Source organism: Girardinichthys multiradiatus, chromosome 13 (genome assembly GCF_021462225.1).
Source record: "Girardinichthys multiradiatus isolate DD_20200921_A chromosome 13, DD_fGirMul_XY1, whole genome shotgun sequence".
In the NCBI taxonomy this organism is placed as follows: Eukaryota; Metazoa; Chordata; class Actinopteri; order Cyprinodontiformes; family Goodeidae; genus Girardinichthys; species Girardinichthys multiradiatus.
In genome coordinates this window covers 32,190,664-32,212,288 of record NC_061806.1, presented here as the reverse complement: position 1 = coordinate 32,212,288, position 21,625 = coordinate 32,190,664, and the positions used below count along the sequence as shown (strand labels likewise).

At 41.3% G+C, this 21,625-nt stretch overlaps 1 protein-coding gene across 3 annotated transcripts in view; it reads left to right on the top strand.

The window, feature by feature from the left end:
* chd4a (chromodomain helicase DNA binding protein 4a) overlaps positions 1-18,727 on the top strand; it is a 29,852-nt gene extending 11,125 nt beyond the window's left edge. Inside the window, exons 13-41 of one of the 3 annotated variants that reach the window (XM_047384308.1) lie at positions 3,436-3,567; positions 3,648-3,747; positions 3,989-4,180; positions 6,098-6,298; positions 6,389-6,526; positions 6,764-6,885; positions 7,548-7,721; positions 7,816-7,957; positions 8,165-8,296; positions 8,393-8,510; positions 9,094-9,218; positions 9,296-9,388; positions 9,529-9,667; positions 10,032-10,201; positions 10,287-10,464; positions 10,778-10,867; positions 11,061-11,155; positions 11,338-11,471; positions 11,578-11,722; positions 15,097-15,250; positions 15,366-15,475; positions 15,564-15,807; positions 16,119-16,184; positions 16,267-16,443; positions 16,518-16,626; positions 16,736-16,868; positions 17,679-17,874; positions 18,092-18,261; positions 18,402-18,727. In XM_047384308.1, coding sequence (XP_047240264.1) covers positions 3,436-3,567; positions 3,648-3,747; positions 3,989-4,180; positions 6,098-6,298; positions 6,389-6,526; positions 6,764-6,885; positions 7,548-7,721; positions 7,816-7,957; positions 8,165-8,296; positions 8,393-8,510; positions 9,094-9,218; positions 9,296-9,388; positions 9,529-9,667; positions 10,032-10,201; positions 10,287-10,464; positions 10,778-10,867; positions 11,061-11,155; positions 11,338-11,471; positions 11,578-11,722; positions 15,097-15,250; positions 15,366-15,475; positions 15,564-15,807; positions 16,119-16,184; positions 16,267-16,443; positions 16,518-16,626; positions 16,736-16,868; positions 17,679-17,874; positions 18,092-18,261; positions 18,402-18,416 — 3,994 coding nt within the window. In that variant the 3' untranslated portion in view covers positions 18,417-18,727. Of the gene's footprint in view, positions 1-3,435; positions 3,568-3,647; positions 3,748-3,988; positions 4,181-6,097; positions 6,299-6,388; positions 6,527-6,763; positions 6,886-7,547; positions 7,722-7,815; positions 7,958-8,164; positions 8,297-8,392; positions 8,511-9,093; positions 9,219-9,295; positions 9,389-9,528; positions 9,668-10,031; positions 10,202-10,286; positions 10,465-10,777; positions 10,868-11,060; positions 11,156-11,337; positions 11,472-11,577; positions 11,723-15,096; positions 15,251-15,365; positions 15,476-15,563; positions 15,808-16,118; positions 16,185-16,266; positions 16,444-16,517; positions 16,627-16,735; positions 16,869-17,678; positions 17,875-18,091; positions 18,262-18,398 lie in introns of all 3 variants that reach the window. The other 2 variants (XM_047384307.1, XM_047384306.1) reach the window with 2 other exon arrangements.
* The last annotated feature ends 2,898 nt before the right edge of the window (positions 18,728-21,625 follow it).

Below are 21,625 nucleotides of genomic sequence, written 5' to 3'. Positions count from 1 at the left end.
GAATTTTCTTGGCTGGTAGTTGGCCCAGTCTGTACAGATAAGGCTAAGTTTCATTGAAAATGTATTTTTGTCCGATGATTTAAGTAACAAACTGTTGAAGAGAACTCGCTGACAGGCTATTCACATCCTCTGTGGATTCAAAAGATCTTTACTTGTAACTTTCAGACCTTTAGGATCAATGTCTGACCATCACTTGCTGTAGAAAGGTTGCCTCGCTTTGGGAAACCTTATTGAATTAACACATTGACTTGCAGTCAGCTCTCTTAATGTTATCTTTAGGCAGAGACAGACTGCTTCCCCATGGGTGAATAATAATATTTAACAGTTTTTAAACAAAGATTTTTATGTTCTACTACTCCTAGCTGTGTGATCTGACTTGACCTTTAGGAGATGAGTTTTTAAAACTTATCTTTTTGATGAATCCTACTTGTCTTTTTATTGATCAGTTTATAGACCAGGGCTGAGTTGTATATGGAAAACATGCGATTGTGATGTTATTGTTGAATATTGCGATGACAATATCTGTTATGATTGACACATATTTCCCTCAGTCTCCTTCTTTGTTTTCTGTCATTGTGGTTTTCCCATCAGTTATGGACCTCAGGAGCAGCGCTGGGCTTTTAAACTGTTTAGAGATATTGTTGGCGTGCAGAGTGTGAATTCATTGTACTTGCTTATAATTGCCAAATATTGCTTCTAAGCAGATTTTTGAGTATGAATATTACAATTTCAGTTGCATTTCATAAGATTTTTGCAGTATCTCAGAAGTGCTAAGAAGTCCATAGTTTAATGATCTTTAAGTCTTCAATAACTCCATATTTTCCATAACAGGTCTTAGATTTTATTGTTGTGTCTTGTTTGGTTTTCTGGTGACATGCATTTGTTCTGGGTGTTGTAGTTCTGGTTGAGGAATTCAGATGATGTTGTGCTGTACAATCTTTATTATTCAGACCAGGAAACACTAGTTGGAAGGGATTTATCAGAATCAGCTTTATTGCCAAGTTCGTACATACAAACAAGGAATTTGACTCTGGTACACTTTGCTCTTTGGTTTTGTTTTTGCATTACAGAATATACATATTTACAATGTACAATATACACATATATAAATAAAAAGGTGCTTTTGCAACATCTGTATGCTGTTGTTTTGTACTCCATTGAATGTTCAACAGAGAAACAGCCTGGGGGAAGAAACTGTCTCTGTGGCGGCTGGTTTTAGTAAACAGTGCTCTGTAGCTGCGGCCTGAAGGTAAAACTCTAAACAGTTTATGTGCAGGGTGTGTGGGGTCTGCAGAGATTTTAGCAGCTCTTTTCCTGACCCTAGACCTGTATAAGTCCTGGATGGAGGGAAGGTCAGCTCTTATTATTCTCTCTGCATTCCTGATTATTCGTTGCAGTCTGGACCTGTCCTGTTTTGTGGATGAGCCAAACCACACTGAGATGGATGAAGACAGGACAGATTGAATGATTGCAGTGTAGAAGATGACCAGCAGCTCCTGTGGAAGGTTGAACTTCTTGAGTTGTCTCAGGAAGTACAGTCTCTGCTGGGCCTTCTTTCGAACAGTGTCTATGTGTGAAGACCATCTCAGGTCCTCAGAGATGGTGGTTCCTAAGAACCTGAAGTGGTCCATGGCCGTTACAGTGTTGATGAGGATGGTGAGGGGGGTGTATGGGGGTGGTGTTCTCCGAAAGTCCACCACCATTTCCACAGTCATCTGCAAACTTAAGGAGTTTCACGGACGAGTCCGATGAGCTGCAGTCATTTGTGTACAGGGAGAAGAGGAGTGGGGATAGAACACACCCCTGGGGGGCACCAGTACTTATTGATCTGGTTCAGGAGAAGATGCTCCCCAGTCTCACCTGCTGCTGTCAATCCGTCAGGAAGCTGTTGATCCACTGACAGGTGGAGGCTGGGATGTTGAGCTGGTTGAGCTTCTGGTGGAGGATGTCTGGTATGATGGTGTTGAAGGCCGAGCTGAAGTCTACAAACAGGATCCTGGCGTACGTTCCTGGGTGGTCGAGGTGTTGCAGGATGAAGTGTAGACCTAAGTTAACAGCATCATCTGCCGACCTGTTTGCTCAGTAAGCAAATTGCAGGGGGGTCCAGCAGGGGGCCTGTGATGTCTTTCAGGTGCTTCAACACCAGCCGCTCATGACCACAGATGTCAGGGCTACAGGCCTGTAGTCATTTACTGCTAGGATGGTGGGCTTCTTGGGAACCGGGATGATGGTGGATCGTTTGAGGTAGGAGGGGACCTCACATTTCTCCAGTGACTTGAAGATCCTTGTGAAGATCGGAGCGAGTTGATTTGCACAGGCTTTCAGACATGATGGGGAGACGTTATCAGGTCCTACAGCTTTCTTTTTTTTCATGCGCTGAAAGAGCCTGTTTACATCTTCCTCGGAGATCTTTAGTACAGGCAGAGGATCTGAAGGTAGGGGGTTGGTAGTTTTGTGGGAAGAACTTGTTCCTGAATGGGATGTAGAGGAGATGATTTGAGGTGTGAATGGCTTCTTGTCATGTCTGCAGTAGAAGCCATTCAGACGGTTGGCCAGGAGACGACTCTGTTCAGGAAGGGTGGGGGGGCTCCTATAGGCAGTCAGGTTTCTCAGACCGGTCCATACAGCTGAAGTGTCACCAGTAGAAAGGCTGTTCTTAAACTTCTCACTGTAGCTTCTCTTGCTGCTTTGATCTTTGATTATCACCAGCAAAATAACTCTGCTCCTTATTATTCTATTTGGAGAACTTCACTTCATCCACTACAAGCTCCTTTGTCATGGTGGAGTGTGAATTTAAGTTTGGTTCGTAAACAAGGGTTTGTCACCAATGTTATGCAAGTTGTCTACTGTCTTGAGGTTTAAGTGGTGATCAACATGTCAAGTAGTAATTAAATAAAACAATTTAATTTAATATCCATTCAATGCATCAAAACTAAGAACTCCTGTTGTTTATTTATTGTATGAACCAACAGCATATACTTCAATGCGCTTGCTTGAGTTTAATAAAAATCAGAACCATCACAAGATTTTCCCTACAGGGACCTACGCTTTAGAGCATAAATGAGGATAATTTTGTATTATTTTTATTTTTTTGTTGGGTTCAAAACTCAATCAGAAATCTCAATCAAAACCAGCAGAATATTATTTTTACACGTTACGGTCATTAGAAAGTCAGATTCAGTCATTATTGCAGGAAAAGCATCAATGGTGCACCTGTAGTTTGTGTTTTTATATTTTTAGTTAATAGTTAGTAGGTTATTTTATGTTTTTAAATTAGTCTGGGTCCCGATAATTACTTACTGATAGGTATATTATGCAGCTCTATTATAACCCAACCCAGCTGTTATAAGGAACTAAAGAGTGGTCTGTTTGAGTGTGTTGTAAAGAACTTGAACATTAACGATAAGATTTCAATGTCTCTTCATCGTTTTCCAGTGTGGACAGGAAGAACAACGTCCACTACTTGATCAAATGGCGTGAGCTGCCTTACGACCAGGCGACCTGGGAGTCCGAGGACATGGACATACCCGAGTTTGACCCCTACAAGGTGCAGTACTGGAATCACAGGTACGATATATTCATTCATCACTACCATAACCGGCCTAAAACAGAGCTTTTCTAACTGAGGAAACATCTGTTTGTTTCAGGGAGCTAATGATGGGAGATGATGGGAGACCCGGGAAGAAGATCAAGGTGAAAGGAAGGGTAAAGCGACCAGAGAGACCCCCTGAGAACCCGGTGATAGATGTAAGTAGAGAGATTTAACTTCAGACCACACTTCTGACAGTATTTCTAGTGGATCACTGAACTCTAAGTCAGTGTACCTGCAGACATTTGTGTTATTCATTGTGTTTATGTCTATGAGACACTTTTTAAATAAGCAGTGAGTTTGTCTCAAATGTCTCAACTGCCATTCAGGGACATTTTTTCTCCTTCCTTCCACAGAGGAGTGGAAGTTTTAAAATACGTTTCTTGCTTCTGTCTGCAGCCAACAATAAAGTTTGAGCGTCAGCCGGACTACCTGGACAGCACTGGGGGGACGCTGCATCCTTACCAGCTGGAGGGTCTCAACTGGCTGCGGTTCTCCTGGGCTCAGGGCACCGACACCATCCTGGCTGATGAGATGGGTCTGGGCAAGACGGTCCAAACTGCAGTCTTCCTCTACTCGCTGTATAAGGAGGTGAGTATCTGTGAGAAGCTGGGTTATGTGTATTTAAGTTGTTGCGCTGCTTTTGTTGAACTGGTCGCTGTACAGTAAATTCAGTTTTTTGTTCAATTACTTTGTTGGAAATATAAGCAAGACGAGGTCATCTTGTAAAGACGCAGCAGTCATAAGGTTTGGTTTTGATTTTCATAGAAGGTATGAATCATTTACTTTAAAATGTTCTGTTTTCAGTATTGCCGGTAGATGGCCTGTTTGGCAGGGCTGTTTTCCTATTGGTCAGGGGCTCTTCAGCCATTTTGTATAAATCAGGTGAAGTCTGAAGACATTCACTTGGATCTGGAACGGTAAACGGATGATTTTCATGTGTGTGGCTGCTGCCACCTAAAGTTGGGAGGTCAGATTGCACTTCTCAGAGAATTCACAAGGTATCCTGTAACTGAATGTGATGCTTTTAAAAATTGGATGAGCAGGTTTTTCCGTGTTGAGGGGAGGATGTAGACTTTGTCTGAGAGTCGTTGATCACAGCCAATGAAGGGTTGAATTGGGTCACGGCAGACCTTATAGCTCAGAGGTTTCTTTGACCCACTTTGTGTCTTAAATGCAAAACTCTGAACCCACACATTTCTGTTTGTAATTATGCAAATAACAGTTATATATATATATATATATATATATATCTATCCAAGTATTCAAATGCATGCAGATTTACCACTTGGACTGAGTGCATCAGTAACATGTAAAACAGGTCATGTAATTACTGACCCAGAGTGTCTAAGGAGAGCTCACAAGTGGTGTCAAGAGCTGGTATCCTTTTCGCTTTTTCCAGTCAGATATCTCTGCTGACTTTACTGTGAAATGTGGCTGGATAGAAAAACATAATTAATTCTAAGTATTTTATTCCATTAAGCTAATTCAATCAAACACTATTTATCAACTAGGAGCAAAAACGCACAAATAACAATTACAACAAGGTCATAAAGACAGAATGTAAAAGTTAAGAAGTTTGTTTTTTAATAAACTTATTTCCTTTTTGAATGAAATTTTAAATTCAGAAAAAAGGTTTAATTGTGCATCAAAATTTGTACTAAGAAACTCAACTATTATCTTTTGTTGTAATTGTTATAGAAATATATATGTTGGTTAGTTGAGAGCTTCGTTATCTTTCTTTTGTAAAACACTTTTTGGAGTTTTCAGTATTCGTTTGTCTGTGTGTGAGCATGAGGGACTACTACCAAATATGTGCTGGTTGTAAAACAATCCCATATAAATGATTCTCCTCCACTACACTTGATGGTATTAAAGGTGCTGAAATACTTTGTTTGGGTATTTGTAGTACATTATGGCCAAACATTTCTACTTTGGTCTCATCTGTGTAAAGGGCATTGATGCACAAGACTTTGTACACCAAGTAGTTCTTCCATAAGAAGCTATGAACTGCTACGTTGAACAAACTAACGAATGCCTGCGGAGTCCGAGATGGAGCTGCACTGTTTTGAGTTATTTCTCTGGAGTATAGCACAGTCTGACCTTTTGAGTAAATTTGCTTTGACTTTCACTGCGAGGAGATTCTCCTAAATGTTTTCACTTGTGAATAATGTCACTGTAGAATGATAGACTTCAGACTGTTTGGCAATGTCATTATAATCCTCCCAGGATTGAAGGACGGGGAGAATTGGTCCTCTAAGATCTTTGCTAGTATGCTTAGTGTTTTTCGACACATGGAATTATTGTTGTTTTTATAATGTATGTTTGAAAAGTTGGAATAGAAAGAGGATACATTTCATTTTTACCATAAGAATACTCAAATTAGGCATAACGTAATTAGTCTGTAGAAGGCAATGCAGATGGATTTCACTATAATTATTCTGTTTTACAGACATAAATTTGCCCTCTACTGTTTCTTGTTACACTAACTCCCATCTCCACTTCCAGGGTCACTCCAAGGGGCCATTCCTGGTGGGCGCTCCTCTCTCCACCATCATAAACTGGGAGAGAGAGTTTGAGATGTGGGCACCTGACATGTACGTGGTGACGTACGTCGGAGACAAAGACAGCAGAGCCGTCATCAGGGAGAACGAGTTCTCCTTCGAGGACAATGCCATCCGAGGCGGGAAGAGGGCATCGAGGCTGAAGGTGAGACGGAAACGTCGGGGATGAAGATAAGGATGGAAATGCTTGAAAAGGTTGAGTTGAAGCCGAAGGTTCTTCCTTTTCCTCCAACAGAAAGATTCATCCATCAAGTTCCATGTCCTGCTGACATCCTACGAGTTAATCACCATCGACATGGCAGTTCTGGGCTCCATAGACTGGGCTTGCCTGGTGGTAGATGAGGCCCACAGGCTGAAAAACAATCAGTCCAAGGTATGCTAACTATATTATCGATTTATGACCAGAAAATGCCAATTTTATTTGGAACTTGTTGCATCAAAGTACAATTTTACATTTCCTTGTTTACTTTGTCATTCATTGTCTGCACTCGTCTATTTGTAAACCACTTTAGTCAAACTGTTGTACATATTTCTGAGTTCAGACATGCAGCTGTTTGTTCTTCACTTTAAAACTGTTGTAAACATGTCTCCCTTGTGTCCTCTGCTGCAGTTTTTCCGGGTGTTGAACAACTATTCACTGCAACACAAGCTGCTGCTGACTGGAACTCCTCTGCAGAACAACCTGGAGGAGCTTTTCCACCTCCTGAACTTCCTCACGCCTGAGAGATTCAAGTAAGTCGAGCCTCGTTTTAATTTAAGAAGCTGATTCCTGAAGTTTGTTGAAGTTGTAGGCAAACAAGGTGGATCACATGTCCCATGGGAAAGTATTTACACAACTTGAACTTTTCCCCCATTTTATCACATTGCAATCACAAACGTCAGTGTATTGACATTGTTGGGATTTCATTTGAATGGGAAGGTAAAAATAAATACTTTCTTCCAAAAAAAAAAAAAAGGATCTAAAAGCTGTATCGTCCTCATGTTTCATGTTCCATACCCAGAGCCTGACCACTGTAAAAATGTCTGCCACCAATTAAGTGGCGTTTGTACTTAATGGGCTAAAAACTCTTGCAAAGCATGCAACTTTACTGTGAAAGCTGAGTAGGGTTACTAAGAAATGTACCATCTCTGCGTTTATGTCCTAGTAGATTTGTCCCTCATGAATTCCGGTAGTTTAAATAGTTTAAACGCAACTCAGCAACACTGACATTATCTGCAGGAGGGCTCCAAATCTCTTATTTAAGAAAAGAAAACAAACCAGCGTGTAACAAGAACCTGACATTTTTCAGACACATCATCGAGATCTGACTCGAACTCGATATAGATGTGTGTCTTCAGTGTTTTCTTTATGTAGTAAAAATCTGAACTTCATCCATGTTTGTTTTCATCTTCAGCAACTTGGATGTGTTTCTGGAAGAGTTTGCCGACATCGCTAAGGAAGATCAGATCAAGAAGCTTCACGACATGCTGGGTCCGCACATGCTCAGGAGGTTGAAGGCTGATGTCTTCAAGCACATGCCCTCCAAGACTGAGCTCATCGTCAGAGTGGAGCTCAGTCCCATACAGAAGTTAGTCTGAATCTACTTGTCAGAATGATTTAGTCCAGTAGGGCTACAATCCTAATACAGGTGACATCTAATGTTTCATGTTGCCCTCTTGCAGAAAATACTACAAATTCATCTTGACGAAAAACTTTGAGGCCCTCAACACAAAAGGTGGAGGAAACCAGGTTTCTTTGCTGAATGTCGTCATGGACCTCAAAAAATGCTGCAACCACCCCTACCTCTTTCCTGCCGCAGCTATGGTATGGAGCAAAGACCCAGGAGAAACCATGGTCTTTCTTATAAAACAAAAATCCCTAGTATTTGCCACAGCACTCTTTTATTTGGGAGAGCACGAAAGGAAATAAATCCTTCAAATGAGCTTTAGTTGAGAATTTATGGTTGTTTTTAATTGCTTAGCCATTTATTTCTTGTTTTAAAAATCTTGTTTAATTTGTCACACCAAACAGGAAGCTCCAAAGATGCCTAACGGGATGTATGATGGGAGCGCTCTCACGAAGTCATCTGGAAAACTTATGCTGCTGCAGAAGATGATGAGGAAGCTGAAGGAGGGAGGACACAGAGTTCTTGTTTTCTCTCAGGTCAGCAACTTGAATAAATGTGGTATAACAGGTTAAGTTTGTTTTAATTGTCAGTTATTTTTTTTACTCAACAATTTGCTGTTTGTTCTTCTGCAGATGACCAAGATGTTGGACCTGTTGGAGGACTTCTTGGAAAACGAAGGGTACAAATATGAGCGGATTGACGGAGGAATCACAGGCGGGATGAGACAGGAAGCCATAGATCGTTTTAATGGTGAGATTTTTTCGTTATCTACTGGAAATGGCCTTAGAAGTCGGCTGCTGGCCAGAATTGGATAATTTCTTAGGTTGATGGGTGCTGATAGGTGAGCTTCTGGTTGGAAAATCAATGTGTTTTTTTTTCTTTGTCAGTAGGAAAAAACATTCTCATTAGTTCATTACTGGTACAGTGCTTAGAATGAAGTCAGAGGAAGCACAGAGACATGAGTAGCTTTTCAAAGCTGTTTCTCTTATGACACATTGAAAGATTTTTGCGGCTCATTCAGGCTGCGACAGAGAGCAAGACTTTCAGCAGATAACAAGAAGGCTGAAGAGGAATGATTAAAGCGATCTACAGTGACTGCTCTCACACATGCGTCATGCCTTGGCTCTTTAATAGAAATGATTTGAGGTCACTCATAACAGAGACTAGAAAAATGTATTTATATATTTTATGTTATAGTTCTTAAAAGAAATTCAAATCTGCATCAGAAGCTTAATAAACACAGGGACTGTAAATTTACCTAAAAAACTCTTATTGTTGCATCTCTTCTACAGCCAGATTCTAAATATTTACTATATCCTCCTTTGTTCCTCAGCTCCTGGTGCTCAACAGTTTGCCTTCCTGTTGTCCACACGGGCCGGAGGTCTGGGAATCAATCTGGCCACCGCCGACACGGTCATTATTTACGACTCGGACTGGAATCCTCACAATGACATCCAGGTAAAGCGTCGTTACTCCTTCTCTTACTAAATACATGGTTCATGTCAGGTTATTCATGTTTGCCTCTTTGCATTCAGGCCTTCAGCAGAGCTCATCGTATCGGTCAGAACAGAAAAGTGATGATCTATAGATTTGTCACTAAGGCCTCTGTGGAGGAAAGGATTACTCAGGTAATTGGCATATTTTTATTTCTTTTTTTATTGCCGTATGTAAAATGAACACTTAGCCCTCAGGTAACATAACTTCCTTTACACCTGTAACACTGTGAAAGACACGCATCATATCTTCATCTTTGGATCTCTTGTTTTAGGTGGCCAAGAAGAAGATGATGTTGACTCACCTGGTGGTGCGACCCGGTCTTGGATCCAAGACGGGCTCTATGTCCAAACAGGAGCTGGATGACATTCTCAAGTTTGGAACAGAGCAGCTCTTCAAGGATGACGGAGAAGGTAAAGATGGCTTTGTTTGTGTAAATATAGCTAGATTAGACAGGTGGTTTTAAAAAGTCTGGGAGAGTATGGGATTTCTTTTTTTTTTTTCCAGGTCTGGAAAAAATAAAATGGCTTATAGAAAATGTAATTCCAGAATTTATTCCCAGACCTTTGTCTACATGATTGATGTGAATGTGTGAATAAAACTGTCAGCTGTCCATCACCCATCCATCAAAGCACAGACCCATCCATCAATCCATGCATATTTAAAACCCAAACTTTAAACTGTCTGAGAAATCTGGACCCTTAAAAAGTACCGAGTTGTGACTTGGAAAGGGTTTAGGAATCCTGATTAGAGCAATGTTGGGATATTTGTGCCCAGGTGAGAACAAAGAGGAAGACAGCAGCATCATTCATTACGATGACAAAGCCATCGAGCGACTGCTTGACAGGAATCAGGATGCAACCGATGACACGGAGCTGCAAAGCATGAATGAATACCTGAGCTCCTTCAAAGTGGCTCAGTATGTGGTCAAAGACGAGGAGGAAGAGGTGAGCCTGTGGCCAACTGGAGTGGGCATGGAAACCCCTTCAGATCCACCTGCTTTTCTCATTCCTATCTTCTTCTGACCCTCAGGAAGAAGAGGTGCAGCGAGAAATCATCAAGCAGGAGGAGAGTGTTGACCCAGACTACTGGGAGAAGCTGCTACGGCACCATTATGAGCAGCAGCAGGAGGATCTGGCTCGCAACCTCGGTAAAGGCAAACGTATCCGCAAGCAGGTCAACTACAACGACGGATCACAGGAAGACAGAGGTAGAGACTTTTATTTATTTTTTTGAGCAGTGGCTATATTAAACATAAATTTCACCTTTCTGATCTCTCTTAACTTCCTCTGTGCGATTTTTATCCCTGAAAGAATAAAGTCTAAAGAAGTTTTCTCATCTCATTCACATCTCTGCCCCAACACATACAGACACATGCAAACATTTCCTGTAATATGAACTTTACAAAACAGGAATAAGCGTAAATACCTAAATTTAGACTCTTCGATTAGACTGAGCTGCAGTCACACTTCAGACGCCATTTTATTGCTTGAGAATAAGTTCCTTTTGTTGCCACCTCACAGCTGATTGGCAGGACGACCAGTCCGATGGACAGTCAGATTACTCTGTGGCATCTGAGGAGGGTGATGAAGACTTCGACGAGAGATCAGAGGGTAAGAATCCAAAATGTATTTTGTTATCTGTTGGATTATGACACATATGTCCTAATCCAAACATATGTTGTAATATTGGTTCTTTCAGCTACATTTCTTATCTCTTAACAAGATCAACTACATGAAATTAAAATAAAATGTATTATTTAGCTGAAATTTTGTCGAGCAATTAGTGGAATTTGTTTCTTCTCAGCAGCAAACTCTCGCAGGCCTAACAGGAAGAGCTTGAGGAATGACAAAGACAAACCATTGCCCCCCCTGCTGGCCAGGGTTGGAGGCAACATTGAGGTAAGGTGCTCTTCTTTTGTTTATGAACATATAATATCCCTGTCACACTGAGCCAGTGCAATGTGTTCTGTATGAATCCTACAAACATTTCAAAAAGCATCACGGCGACTAGTAGTCGGAAGGAATCCAACGAGAGCTCTTCTGTTTGTAAAGCGAAGTTTGAGCCTCCTGCTGTTTTCCAGGTGTTGGGTTTCAATTCTCGGCAGAGGAAGGCCTTCCTGAACGCAGTGATGCGTTACGGGATGCCTCCCCAAGACGCCTTCACCACCCAGTGGCTGGTCCGAGACCTGCGAGGGAAATCTGAGAAAGAATTCAAGTAAGTAACTTAGGGATGGATTTTTGGGATGTTTTATTTTTGTTCTAAAAAGACAAACGGAAACGAGCTTTTTTTCACCGATATCGTATCATGTCTCTCTCCTCAGGGCCTATGTCTCTCTGTTTATGCGCCACTTGTGCGAACCCGGAGCAGACGGGGCCGAGACTTTCGCAGATGGCGTCCCCAGAGAAGGGTTGTCCCGGCAACATGTCCTCACACGCATTGGGGTCATGTCACTTATACGCAAAAAGGTAGATTTCCTTTTTTTTTTTTTTTTTTACTGTTTTAACTCATTAAAAACTAAATAAAGGTGACAAATCATAGATATTTGATTTGTTAATGGACTAATCCTTACAGGCAGCAGTTGCATTTACTTATTTATTTTTAACCAGGAAACATCATTAATCCTTAATGTCCTCTTATATAACACAGTCCAAACAGCCGTACAAGCTAGGGCACGACAAATTGAAACCAAATCCATATACATTTACATAATTATGTTTTTAAGCTAATAATATTAGGCAAAGCATCTACGGGCAGATGTCTCTGAGTCTACGTTACAGAGAAGATGGAGGATGTCCAGGTGTGAGGCGCAGTTTTGTTCTGAACTCTGTAAGGGGAAAAAAAGAGAGCAGGCGAAACGTTTGGGACCAAATTGTAACCTTCTGATCTTTATCAGTGAGTGCAGATCTGAAAACAGGAAGGCAGCTGGCTCAAAATAGCCATATACAGGGGTTGGACAATGAAACTGAAACACCTGTCATTTTAGTGTGGGAGGTTTCATGGCTAAATTAGACCAGCCTGGTAGCCAGTCTTCATAGATTGCACATTGCACCAGTAAGAGCAAAGTGTGAAGGATCCATTAGCAGGGTAAGAGCACAGTTTTGCTCAAAATATTGAAATGCACACATTATGGGTGACATACAAGAGTTCAAAAGAGGACTAATTGTTGGTACACGTCTTGCTGGCGCATCTGTGACCAAGACAGCAAGTCTTTGTGATGTATCAAGAGCCACGGTATCCAGGGTAATGTCAGCATACCACCAAGAAGGAAGAACCACATCCAACAAGATTAACTGTGGACGCAAGAGGAAGCTGTCTGAAAGGGATGTTCGGGTGCTAACCCGGATTGTATCCAAAAAACATAAAACCACGGCTGCCCAAATCACGGCAGAATTAAATGTGCACCTCAACTCTCCTGTTTCCACCAGAACTGTCCGTCGGGAGCTCCACAGGGTCAATATACACGGCCGGGCTGCTATAGCCAAACCTTTGGTCACTCATGCCAAAGCCAAACGTCGGTTTCAATGGTGTAAGGAGTGCAAATGTTGGGCTGTGGACAATGTGAAACATGTATTGTTCTCTGATGAGTCCACCTTTACTGTTTTCCCCACATCCGAGAGAGTAACGGTGTGGAGAAGCCCCAAAGAAGCGTACCACCCAGACTGTTGCATGCCCAGAGTGAAGCATGGGGGTGGATCAGTGATGGTTTGGGCTGCCATATCATGGCATTCCCTTGGCCCAATACTTGTGCTAGATGGGCGCGTCACTGCCAAGGACTACCGAACCATTTTTGAGGACCATGTGCATCCAATGGTTCAAACATTGTATCCTGAAGGCGGTGCCGTGTATCAGGATGACAATGCACCAATACACACAGCAAGACTGGTGAAAGATTGGTTTGATGAACATGAAAGTGAAGTTGAACATCTCCCATGGCCTGCACAGTCACCAGATCTAAATATTATTGAGCCACTTTGGGGTGTTTTGGAGGAGAGAGTCAGGAAACGTTTTCCTCCACCAGTATCATGTAGTGACTTGGCCACTATCCTACAAGAAAAATGGCTTAAAATCCCTCTGACCACTGTGCAGGACTTGTATATGTCATTCCCAAGACGAATTGATGCTGTATTGGCCGCAAAAGGAGGCCCTACACCATACTAATAAATTATTGTGGACTAAAACCAGGTGTTTCAGTTTCATTGTCCAACCCCTGTAGATTAAATAATACCAGCTCCTCAGTCTGCGAATGGACACACTAAACCACCCAGCTGAGCATACAACAGTATATGAAATTTGTGACCAATCACCACACTCCATGATAAATAATATCCAAAGCATGCAACCTCTGAGAAGAACGGTGTATATAAAACCCCACCATATTCTAGTACAGTGATAAATGTAGCAGCAGCAAGCCTCTTTGTTTTTTGTTTTTTTTTACCCACTATTCTGTTTGAGTTTTGAGAAAGTTTCCTTAAGTAGAAAGCCCAGAAATTAGTTTTTTGTGAAGACACGTTCAGTCTGTAAACCTTGTAAAGTAGTGACTGATGGCTAATTATGGGAGTTAGATTTTTATTTTTTTATTTTGTAAACAACATAATGTTTGTTTTCTGAGTTTAAAACTAGTTTTAGCCCCAAAGATTCGATTATACAATATTAAGCCAATTGTAGCTGGAGGAGAGCCAGGTCTGGTCTTGATGCTGAACTATAGATGACATCAGCATAAAAATGAAAATCTGCAGCAGTCACGTTTCTCTCAACACTAGTGATATAGAAAATGAAAAGCTGTGGTCCTAAGATGACCCCTGAGGGACACCATTAGCTATTGTGAGTGAAATGGAGAGACTACCATATGATTGTGTCAGTTTTCCTTAAGTTTTAGTGACCTCAACCTCTTTACAAATGTTTTTACAATGCAAGTTCATGTCATGCAAGAGAGAAGACGACCAAGTTCCTTTCTTAGGTTGTCTCACCCAGCAGCTCTTCAATAGGATTTAGGTTAGGGCACTTAGCCGTGGCAGAAGGTGGATTTTATGTCTGTTGAACCGTTTCTCAGAATCAGAATCAGCTTTATTGCCAAGTTCATACATACAAACAAGGAATTTGCCTCCGGTACACTTTGCTCTTTTGTTCTGTTTTTGCATTACAGAATATACATATTTACAATGTACAATATACATATATCTAATAAAAAAGGCGCATTTGCAACATCTGTATGCTGTTGTTTTGTACTCTATTAAATGTTCATCAGAGAAACAGCCTGGGGGAAGAAACTGTCTCTGTGGCGGCTGGTTTTAGTGAACAGTGCTCTGTAGCGGCGGCCTAAAGGTAAAACTAAACAGTTTATGTGCAGGGTGTGTGGGGTCTGCAGAGATTTTAGCAGCTCTTTTCTTGACCCTAGACCTGTATAAGTCCTGGATGGAGGGAAGTTTCTGTGCTGAAAGATCCAGTGATGAATTATTTTCCGTTTCCTGGGTATTTTCTCCCATCGCCTCAGGAAGAGAAAGTGTCACACATTGTCTACTGTACTTAACAGCAGACATGTGTTTCTTTTACACGTGTATTATTTTATACCAGTCCCACCTTCAGCGTTTGCTGAAAAATTCAATCGCAAACAAAGCACATGGTTCCAGTTAAAATTCCAGCAGCATTTAGCAACTCTGCCTGTTTTCATTATTTCTTAATGTGGGATTTTTCCCACAACTGAATAATTGAATCGGGGTACAAAGTTCTTAGCTTGGAATTATGATGTTGCAATAAAAGATGAATTTATTCTTTTTCCCTACCAGGTCTGCTCTATCTGTCACAGATCACACTGACCAGATGTCATCTCTTTACCTTCCAGGTCCAGGAATTTGAGCATGTGAACGGACAGTGGTCGATGCCCTGGATGGCTGACCTGGAGGAGAACAAGAGGGTCGCAGCTCAACCGGACTCTCCAGGGAAAACGCCGTCCACCGGCACACCTGCTGACACACAACCCAACACTCCTGCCCCAGGTACAGGGGTGTTCACATATTTCTTTACAATGTGGGCAGCTTTGTCTCTAAGGTGAAAATCTATTGTTTAAGGGTACCGAGGAAAAGAAGTGATATGTACTGTTTCCGTTTCTAGCTGATGATTCGACGAAAAATGACGAGGCATCAAAGGTGGGAGAGAAAGAGGCAAGAAAAGAGGGCGAGGCAGAGAAAAATGGCAAAGAGCCAGTTAAAGCCAGCAATGAGGTAAAGACTATTATACTGTGATAGGTAGGTTTTAAGTTGGAGAAAAATATGAAAAGATATGAATTTCATTCATCCGTGCTGCACACAGGTGATTGCCATCCCAGACGACGAGGAGAAGAGTTCGTCGGGGGAGCAGGAGAAGAAAAACGGCGAGGAGCCGATGGAGACGAACAAACCGAGCAACGGAGAAGCGGAGAGCTCAAAGGAAAAGGAAGATGAGAAGGAGGGAGAGGGCGAGAAGAAGAGTTCAGAGGAAGGAGAGGAAAACAAACCATCTGCAGATGCAAAGATGGAGGCATCAGAAGTCAAACCTGAGGAGCCGGAAGTCAAAGGTACGATTTTTCAGTTTTTTTTATTTTTAAAATTAAGGTTGATGTCTTATTAGCATTAATGCTGACAACGTATTTTATTGTTTTGGTTTTATGTTAATAGACTTTGGCTTAAAATAATAATATGGCTTCAATTTAGTATTTAGAATTATAAGAAATATCTTGCAATATCTTGTAGTTATTTTATGAGAAACTTGGAAAAAGAAATTAGCTGTCCTCTGATTTTGTGCTATTTCTAAAATCTAAAGTCTTGTGCTAGTTCTGCTGCAATCTTTATAAAGTCTGTTCTTAGTTGATATCATTTTGTTTTACAGGAGAAGAAAAGAAGGAAGAGAAGATGGAAAAGATGGACACCACTCCTCCTACAGATGAAAAGAAAGGTACGATTGAAATATTTCCCACATCAGATGTCAACTGTGCTCTCGGGTCTGGTAATGACTCCTCCTCCTCGGCGTTTCAAAGATGTGAAGGAGGAGAAAGAAGCTCCGAAACCAGAGGAGGCGACCAAACTTCAGAACGGAGACAGCGGTAAAGAGGGCGTGGCTTCCACAGCCGCTTCCACTGCAAGCGGAGTGAGCGAGGAGAAGAAGAAGGCCAAAACCCGATTCATGTTCAACATCGCAGACGGCGGATTCACAGGTGCAATCCCAGACAGGAACATCATTTATTTTTAGGAGTCCGTTTCAAATCACTAACAACACCTTTATCTTCAGAGCTCCACTCTTTATGGCAGAATGAGGAGCGCGCCGCCACGGTTACCAAGAAAACCAATGAGATCTGGCACCGTCGTCACGACTATTGGCTGCTGGCCGGCATCATACAGTATCTTTTTCCCACCTGAGTGATTCCTGAGTCGTTTATGTAATTTTACCTGAGGATGTTCAGATTCCGTGTTATGTTTGTTGTTCCCCCTGACCGTTCCGTACTTCAGACACGGCTACGCTCGCTGGCAGGACATCCAGAACGACGTGAGGTTTGCCATCCTGAACGAGCCGTTCAAAGGGGAGATGAATAGGGGCAACTTCTTGGAAATAAAGAACAAGTTCCTGGCCCGAAGGTTCAAGGTAGACAATTTTTTTACGGATGTAACTCAGAAAATGCTGGGTTATAGATTAATTTTGATCAGTCATTTATGATTCCATCTACCTGTATGATTCTGTCCCTCCATCCATCCTTCTGTCTGTCTGTCCACCCATCTACCCATACATTATCCATTGTTCCATCTGTTCGTACATTTTTTGATCATTCCATCGGTCCATCTTTTCGCTTGTTCATCTGTAAATTATCTTTCCCTCAGTTTTTCCATTCAAATATTTTTCTGTTATTCAATCCAGGTAAACATAATCCATCATTTCATCCATACGTTTGTATATTATCCATCAGTCTGTCTGTGTATCTGGTCCTTCCATCCATCTGTTTGACCATCTGTCTGTTTTTCAATCCGTACTTTCATTTCTACAATATCCCTCGTTGATTCCATCCATCTTTCCTCCACCCAACTTTGCATCTCTCTATTTTGTTTTATCCATTTTGTTTTACATTTCCATCTTTGATTTAACCACTCTTCCATCCTTCTAGCAATGTGTACATTATCTATGCAACCATCCTTTCCATCTATCCATACATTTATCCATCCTTTCTTTCTTACTTCCATCCAGTTCTAGATCTTAAGCCTGACCTCTGTAGAGAGATCTGCTACAAATCCACAGTGATGTGTTGTATTTATACTTTAGAATAGTCTATAAAGGATGGTTAAGGTGTAAAAGTGTGTAATTTGGATTTAAAATGTGGAGGTTCTCTGTTTTATAATGGTTGGTCAGAAAACAACTGAGACAGTAAATATTTTTAAAGATGCAACTTTTCGTCCTCTCCAGTTGTTGGAGCAGGCGCTGGTGATCGAGGAGCAGCTGCGTCGCGCCGCCTACCTCAACATGTCAGAGGACCCCTCCCACCCTTCCATGGCCCTCAACACCCGCTTCAGCGAGGTGGAGTGTCTGGCCGAGTCCCATCAGCACCTCAGCAAGGAGTCCATGTCCGGGAACAAACCAGCCAACGCTGTCCTGCACAAAGGTAGAAAACATGGCGCCAAAAATGCAGAAAGTAATGACTAAGTGGCATCAATGTTTGTATTTTTTGTGGGAGATCTGCTGATTTTATAAATGAAAGTTGCTTTGGCTGATGAAATTACTTCCCCGAAATAAGATGCGATCGTGAAATTGTGGTAAAATGTGAAACAGAAGTTGCTTAATGGAAAAATCACAAATCCTCATTGTTGTCTCTCTTTTAGTGCTAAAGCAGTTGGAAGAGCTGCTGAGTGACATGAAGGCGGATGTGACCCGCCTCCCAGCAACCATCGCCCGGATACCACCGGTTGCCGTCCGACTCCAGATGTCTGAGAGGAACATCCTAAGCCGCCTAGCGAGCCGAGGACCAGAAACACAGGCACAGACGCAGCAGGTAATGGGACACAGTCTTATACATTTTTATATACATTGGTTGTTTGCTTCACAACCTAAAATAGCTTAAAAGCGACTGCCAAACAGATGTAGTTTGATGCACATGTACATTTGTCTGTTTTGTCATGTATTTTGCAGCAGATGCCACAGCAGTAGACTGAAAATGTCTCTAACCTCAAGAACCACCCCCCTGCCTCACATCAACATTCCTCATTGGTGCACAGCAGAACGACGGTCGTCGCGTCCCGAGCTTGAAGCCACGTCCTGTACACTTTTCACCCCAAAAGCGGACTTTACAGAGTTTTTCTGGAGGATCAGATCTCCTCCCTGTCCCAAATCTATGAGGCTGTGGACAGAAGTTTTTAGTTTTTTTTTGCGTTCTTTTTTCAATTTCTTTATTAATATTATTGATATAATGTTATTATGATGGTTTTTTTTGGGACCTAAATAAAAAATGTAATAAAGAACTTGTTTGTTTAGTCAGTTCTGAACCTTCAATGGTCAAAATAAGATGAGAACAAGAAATAGTTGCCAAAATAATAAGCACATATATAAAGACATATAGTGATATGAAAAAATGTGTGCACCCTAAATCAGCCTGTGTGCTTTTCTAACATATTTACATATACAGGTCCTTCTCAAAATATTAGCATGTTGTAATAAAGTTCATTATTTTCCATAATGTCATGATGAAAATTTAACATTCATATATTTTAGATTCATTGCACACTAACTGAAATATTTCAGGTCTTTTATTGTCTTAATACGGATGATTTTGGCATACAGCTCATGAAAACCCAAAATTCCTGTCTCACAAAATTAGCATATCATTAAAAGGGTCTCTAAACGAGCTATGAACCTAATCATCTGAATCAACTAGTTAACTCTAAACACCTGCAAAAGTTTCCTGGGGCCTTTAAAACTCCCAGCCTGGTTCATCACTCAAAACCCCAATCATGGGTAAGACTGCCGACCTGACTGCTGTCCAGAAGGCCACTATTGACACCCTCAAGCAAGAGGGTAAGACACAGAAAGAAATTTCTGAACGAATAGGCTGTTCCCAGAGTGCTGTATCAAGGCACATCAGTGGGAAGTCTGTGGGAAGGAAAAAGTGTGGCAGAAAACGCTGCACAACGAGAAGAGGTGACCGGACCCTGAGGAAGATTGTGGAGAAGGGCCGATTCCAGACCTTGGGGGACCTGCGGAAGCAGTGAACTGAGTCTGGAGTAGAAACATCCAGAGCCACCGTGCACAGGCGTGTGCAGGAAATGGGCTGCAGGTGCCGCATTCCCCAGACCTGGGCTACAGAGAAGCAGCACTGGACTGTTGCTCAGTGGTCCAAAGTACTTTTTTCGGATGAAAGCAAATTCTGCATGTCATTCGGAAATCAAGGTGCCAGAGTCTGGAGGAAGACTGGGGAGAAGGAAATGCCAAAACGCCAGAAGTCCAGTGTCAAGTACCCACAGTCAGTGATGGTTTGGGGTGCCGTGTCAGCTGCTGGTGTTGGTCCACTGTGTTTTATCAAGGGCAGGGTCAATGCAGCTAGCTATCAGGAGATTTTGGAGCACTTCATGCTTCCATCTGCTGAAAAGCTTTATGGAGATGAAGATTTCATTTTTCAGCACGACCTGGCACCTGCTCACAGTGCCAAAACCACTGGTAAATGGTTTACTGACCATGGTATCACTGTGCTCAATTGGCCTGCCAACTCTCCTGACCTGAACCCCATAGAGAATCTGTGGGATATTGTGAAGAGAACGTTGAGAGACTCAAGACCCAACACTCTGGATGAGCTAAAGGCCGCTATCGAAGCATCCTGGGCCTCCATAAGACCTCAGCAGTGCCACAGGCTGATTGCCTCCATGCCACGCCGCATTGAAGCAGTCATTTCTGCAAAAGGATTCCCGACCAAGTATTGAGTGCATAACTGTACATGATTATTTGAAGGTTGACGTTTCTTGCATTAAAAACACTTTTCTTTTAGTGGTCGGATGAAATATGCTAATTTTGTGAGATAGGAATTTTGGGTTTTCATGAGCTGTATGCCACAATCATCCGTATTAAGACAATAAAAGACCTGAAATATTTCAGTTAGTGTGCAATGAATCTAAAATATATGAATGTTAAATTTTCATCATGACATTATGGAAAATAATGAACTTTATCACAATATGCTAATATTTTGAGAAGGACCTGTATAAACATTTACTATCTTCTTTAACAATACTGAGAAATAAAAAAAAGTAATGGGGCCTACAGCAGGCTTTTGCTACTGCTGATTTGAAAATTGATGCTTGTATAATTAGATTTATGTGGGAGCTGTGCAAGGAGGTAAAACATGAAGGTTGAGTGAAGTCCACATGATCACTTCTCAGGCATTTCGTACGATTATGAATGCAGAAATACTATTTGACCTTTGTCCCCAGACAATTTTAAAATATTTTTTATTTTCCTAAATCTTTTCTAAATTAAGTCGCAGTTTGACTCGTAATTTAAATTTGTTTAAACAGGATCTGTCAACACTGTCAGAAGTTGACTTAAACCTAATGCAGTACGATGTCTTAGTTTTAAAGCTTTAAGGCAGTTTTTTTTTACTTTTTTCAAAAGCAAAAAAATAAACAAATATGAATATTCACAACAATCTGCTGCTGGATGGATGATGTTGGCTTAGGGTGACTTTTCCCATTTGTTTTTACACTAAACTTTTAACAACGGTTAATTAATCTGTAGATCAGATTCAAGACAATATTTATTCATTAGATTCAATGTTTCCATGTTTCAAGGTTTAGCACTGAATAAAGACATTTAAATGTGTATAAAAAAAGGCCAATCATTTTTGATCTCACTCTGTTATTAAACTAAACTATTCCTTTTAGGTCAAGTAGGATTACCAACAATTTTATGTTTGCTAAATGCCAGAATAATGAGAATGAGATTTTTTAAAATTATTTATTTAAAATTCCATATGCTGAGATTACCGTTTATAAACTATTTGGAAAAGCCTCTGTGCCAGGCTAATATTTGCTACAGAGACTGTAGACAGACTTGTATAATGTTCTTTGGACAGGTGAACAAATTGTACAAAATGAATTGCAAAAAGTTCAGTTTTTAGTATGTTTTCTTGTGTACCGCTTGAAAGCTGCACCCTGAGGCTTTGCAACCTTGAAGTTAATTAGGGTCACAACTGGATTTATTTTCAGGCAACACTTTGAACATACTGCTAGCTTGTGTGACAAAGTGCGAACATCAAATAAAGAAATTGTTCCAGATATCAGGAAGAGAACTGTGACTCTCCACAACCCCGGTTCATTTCAGTGTGCTGCATTCATCTTTTCAAACAATATGATCTAAGTATGAACACCACG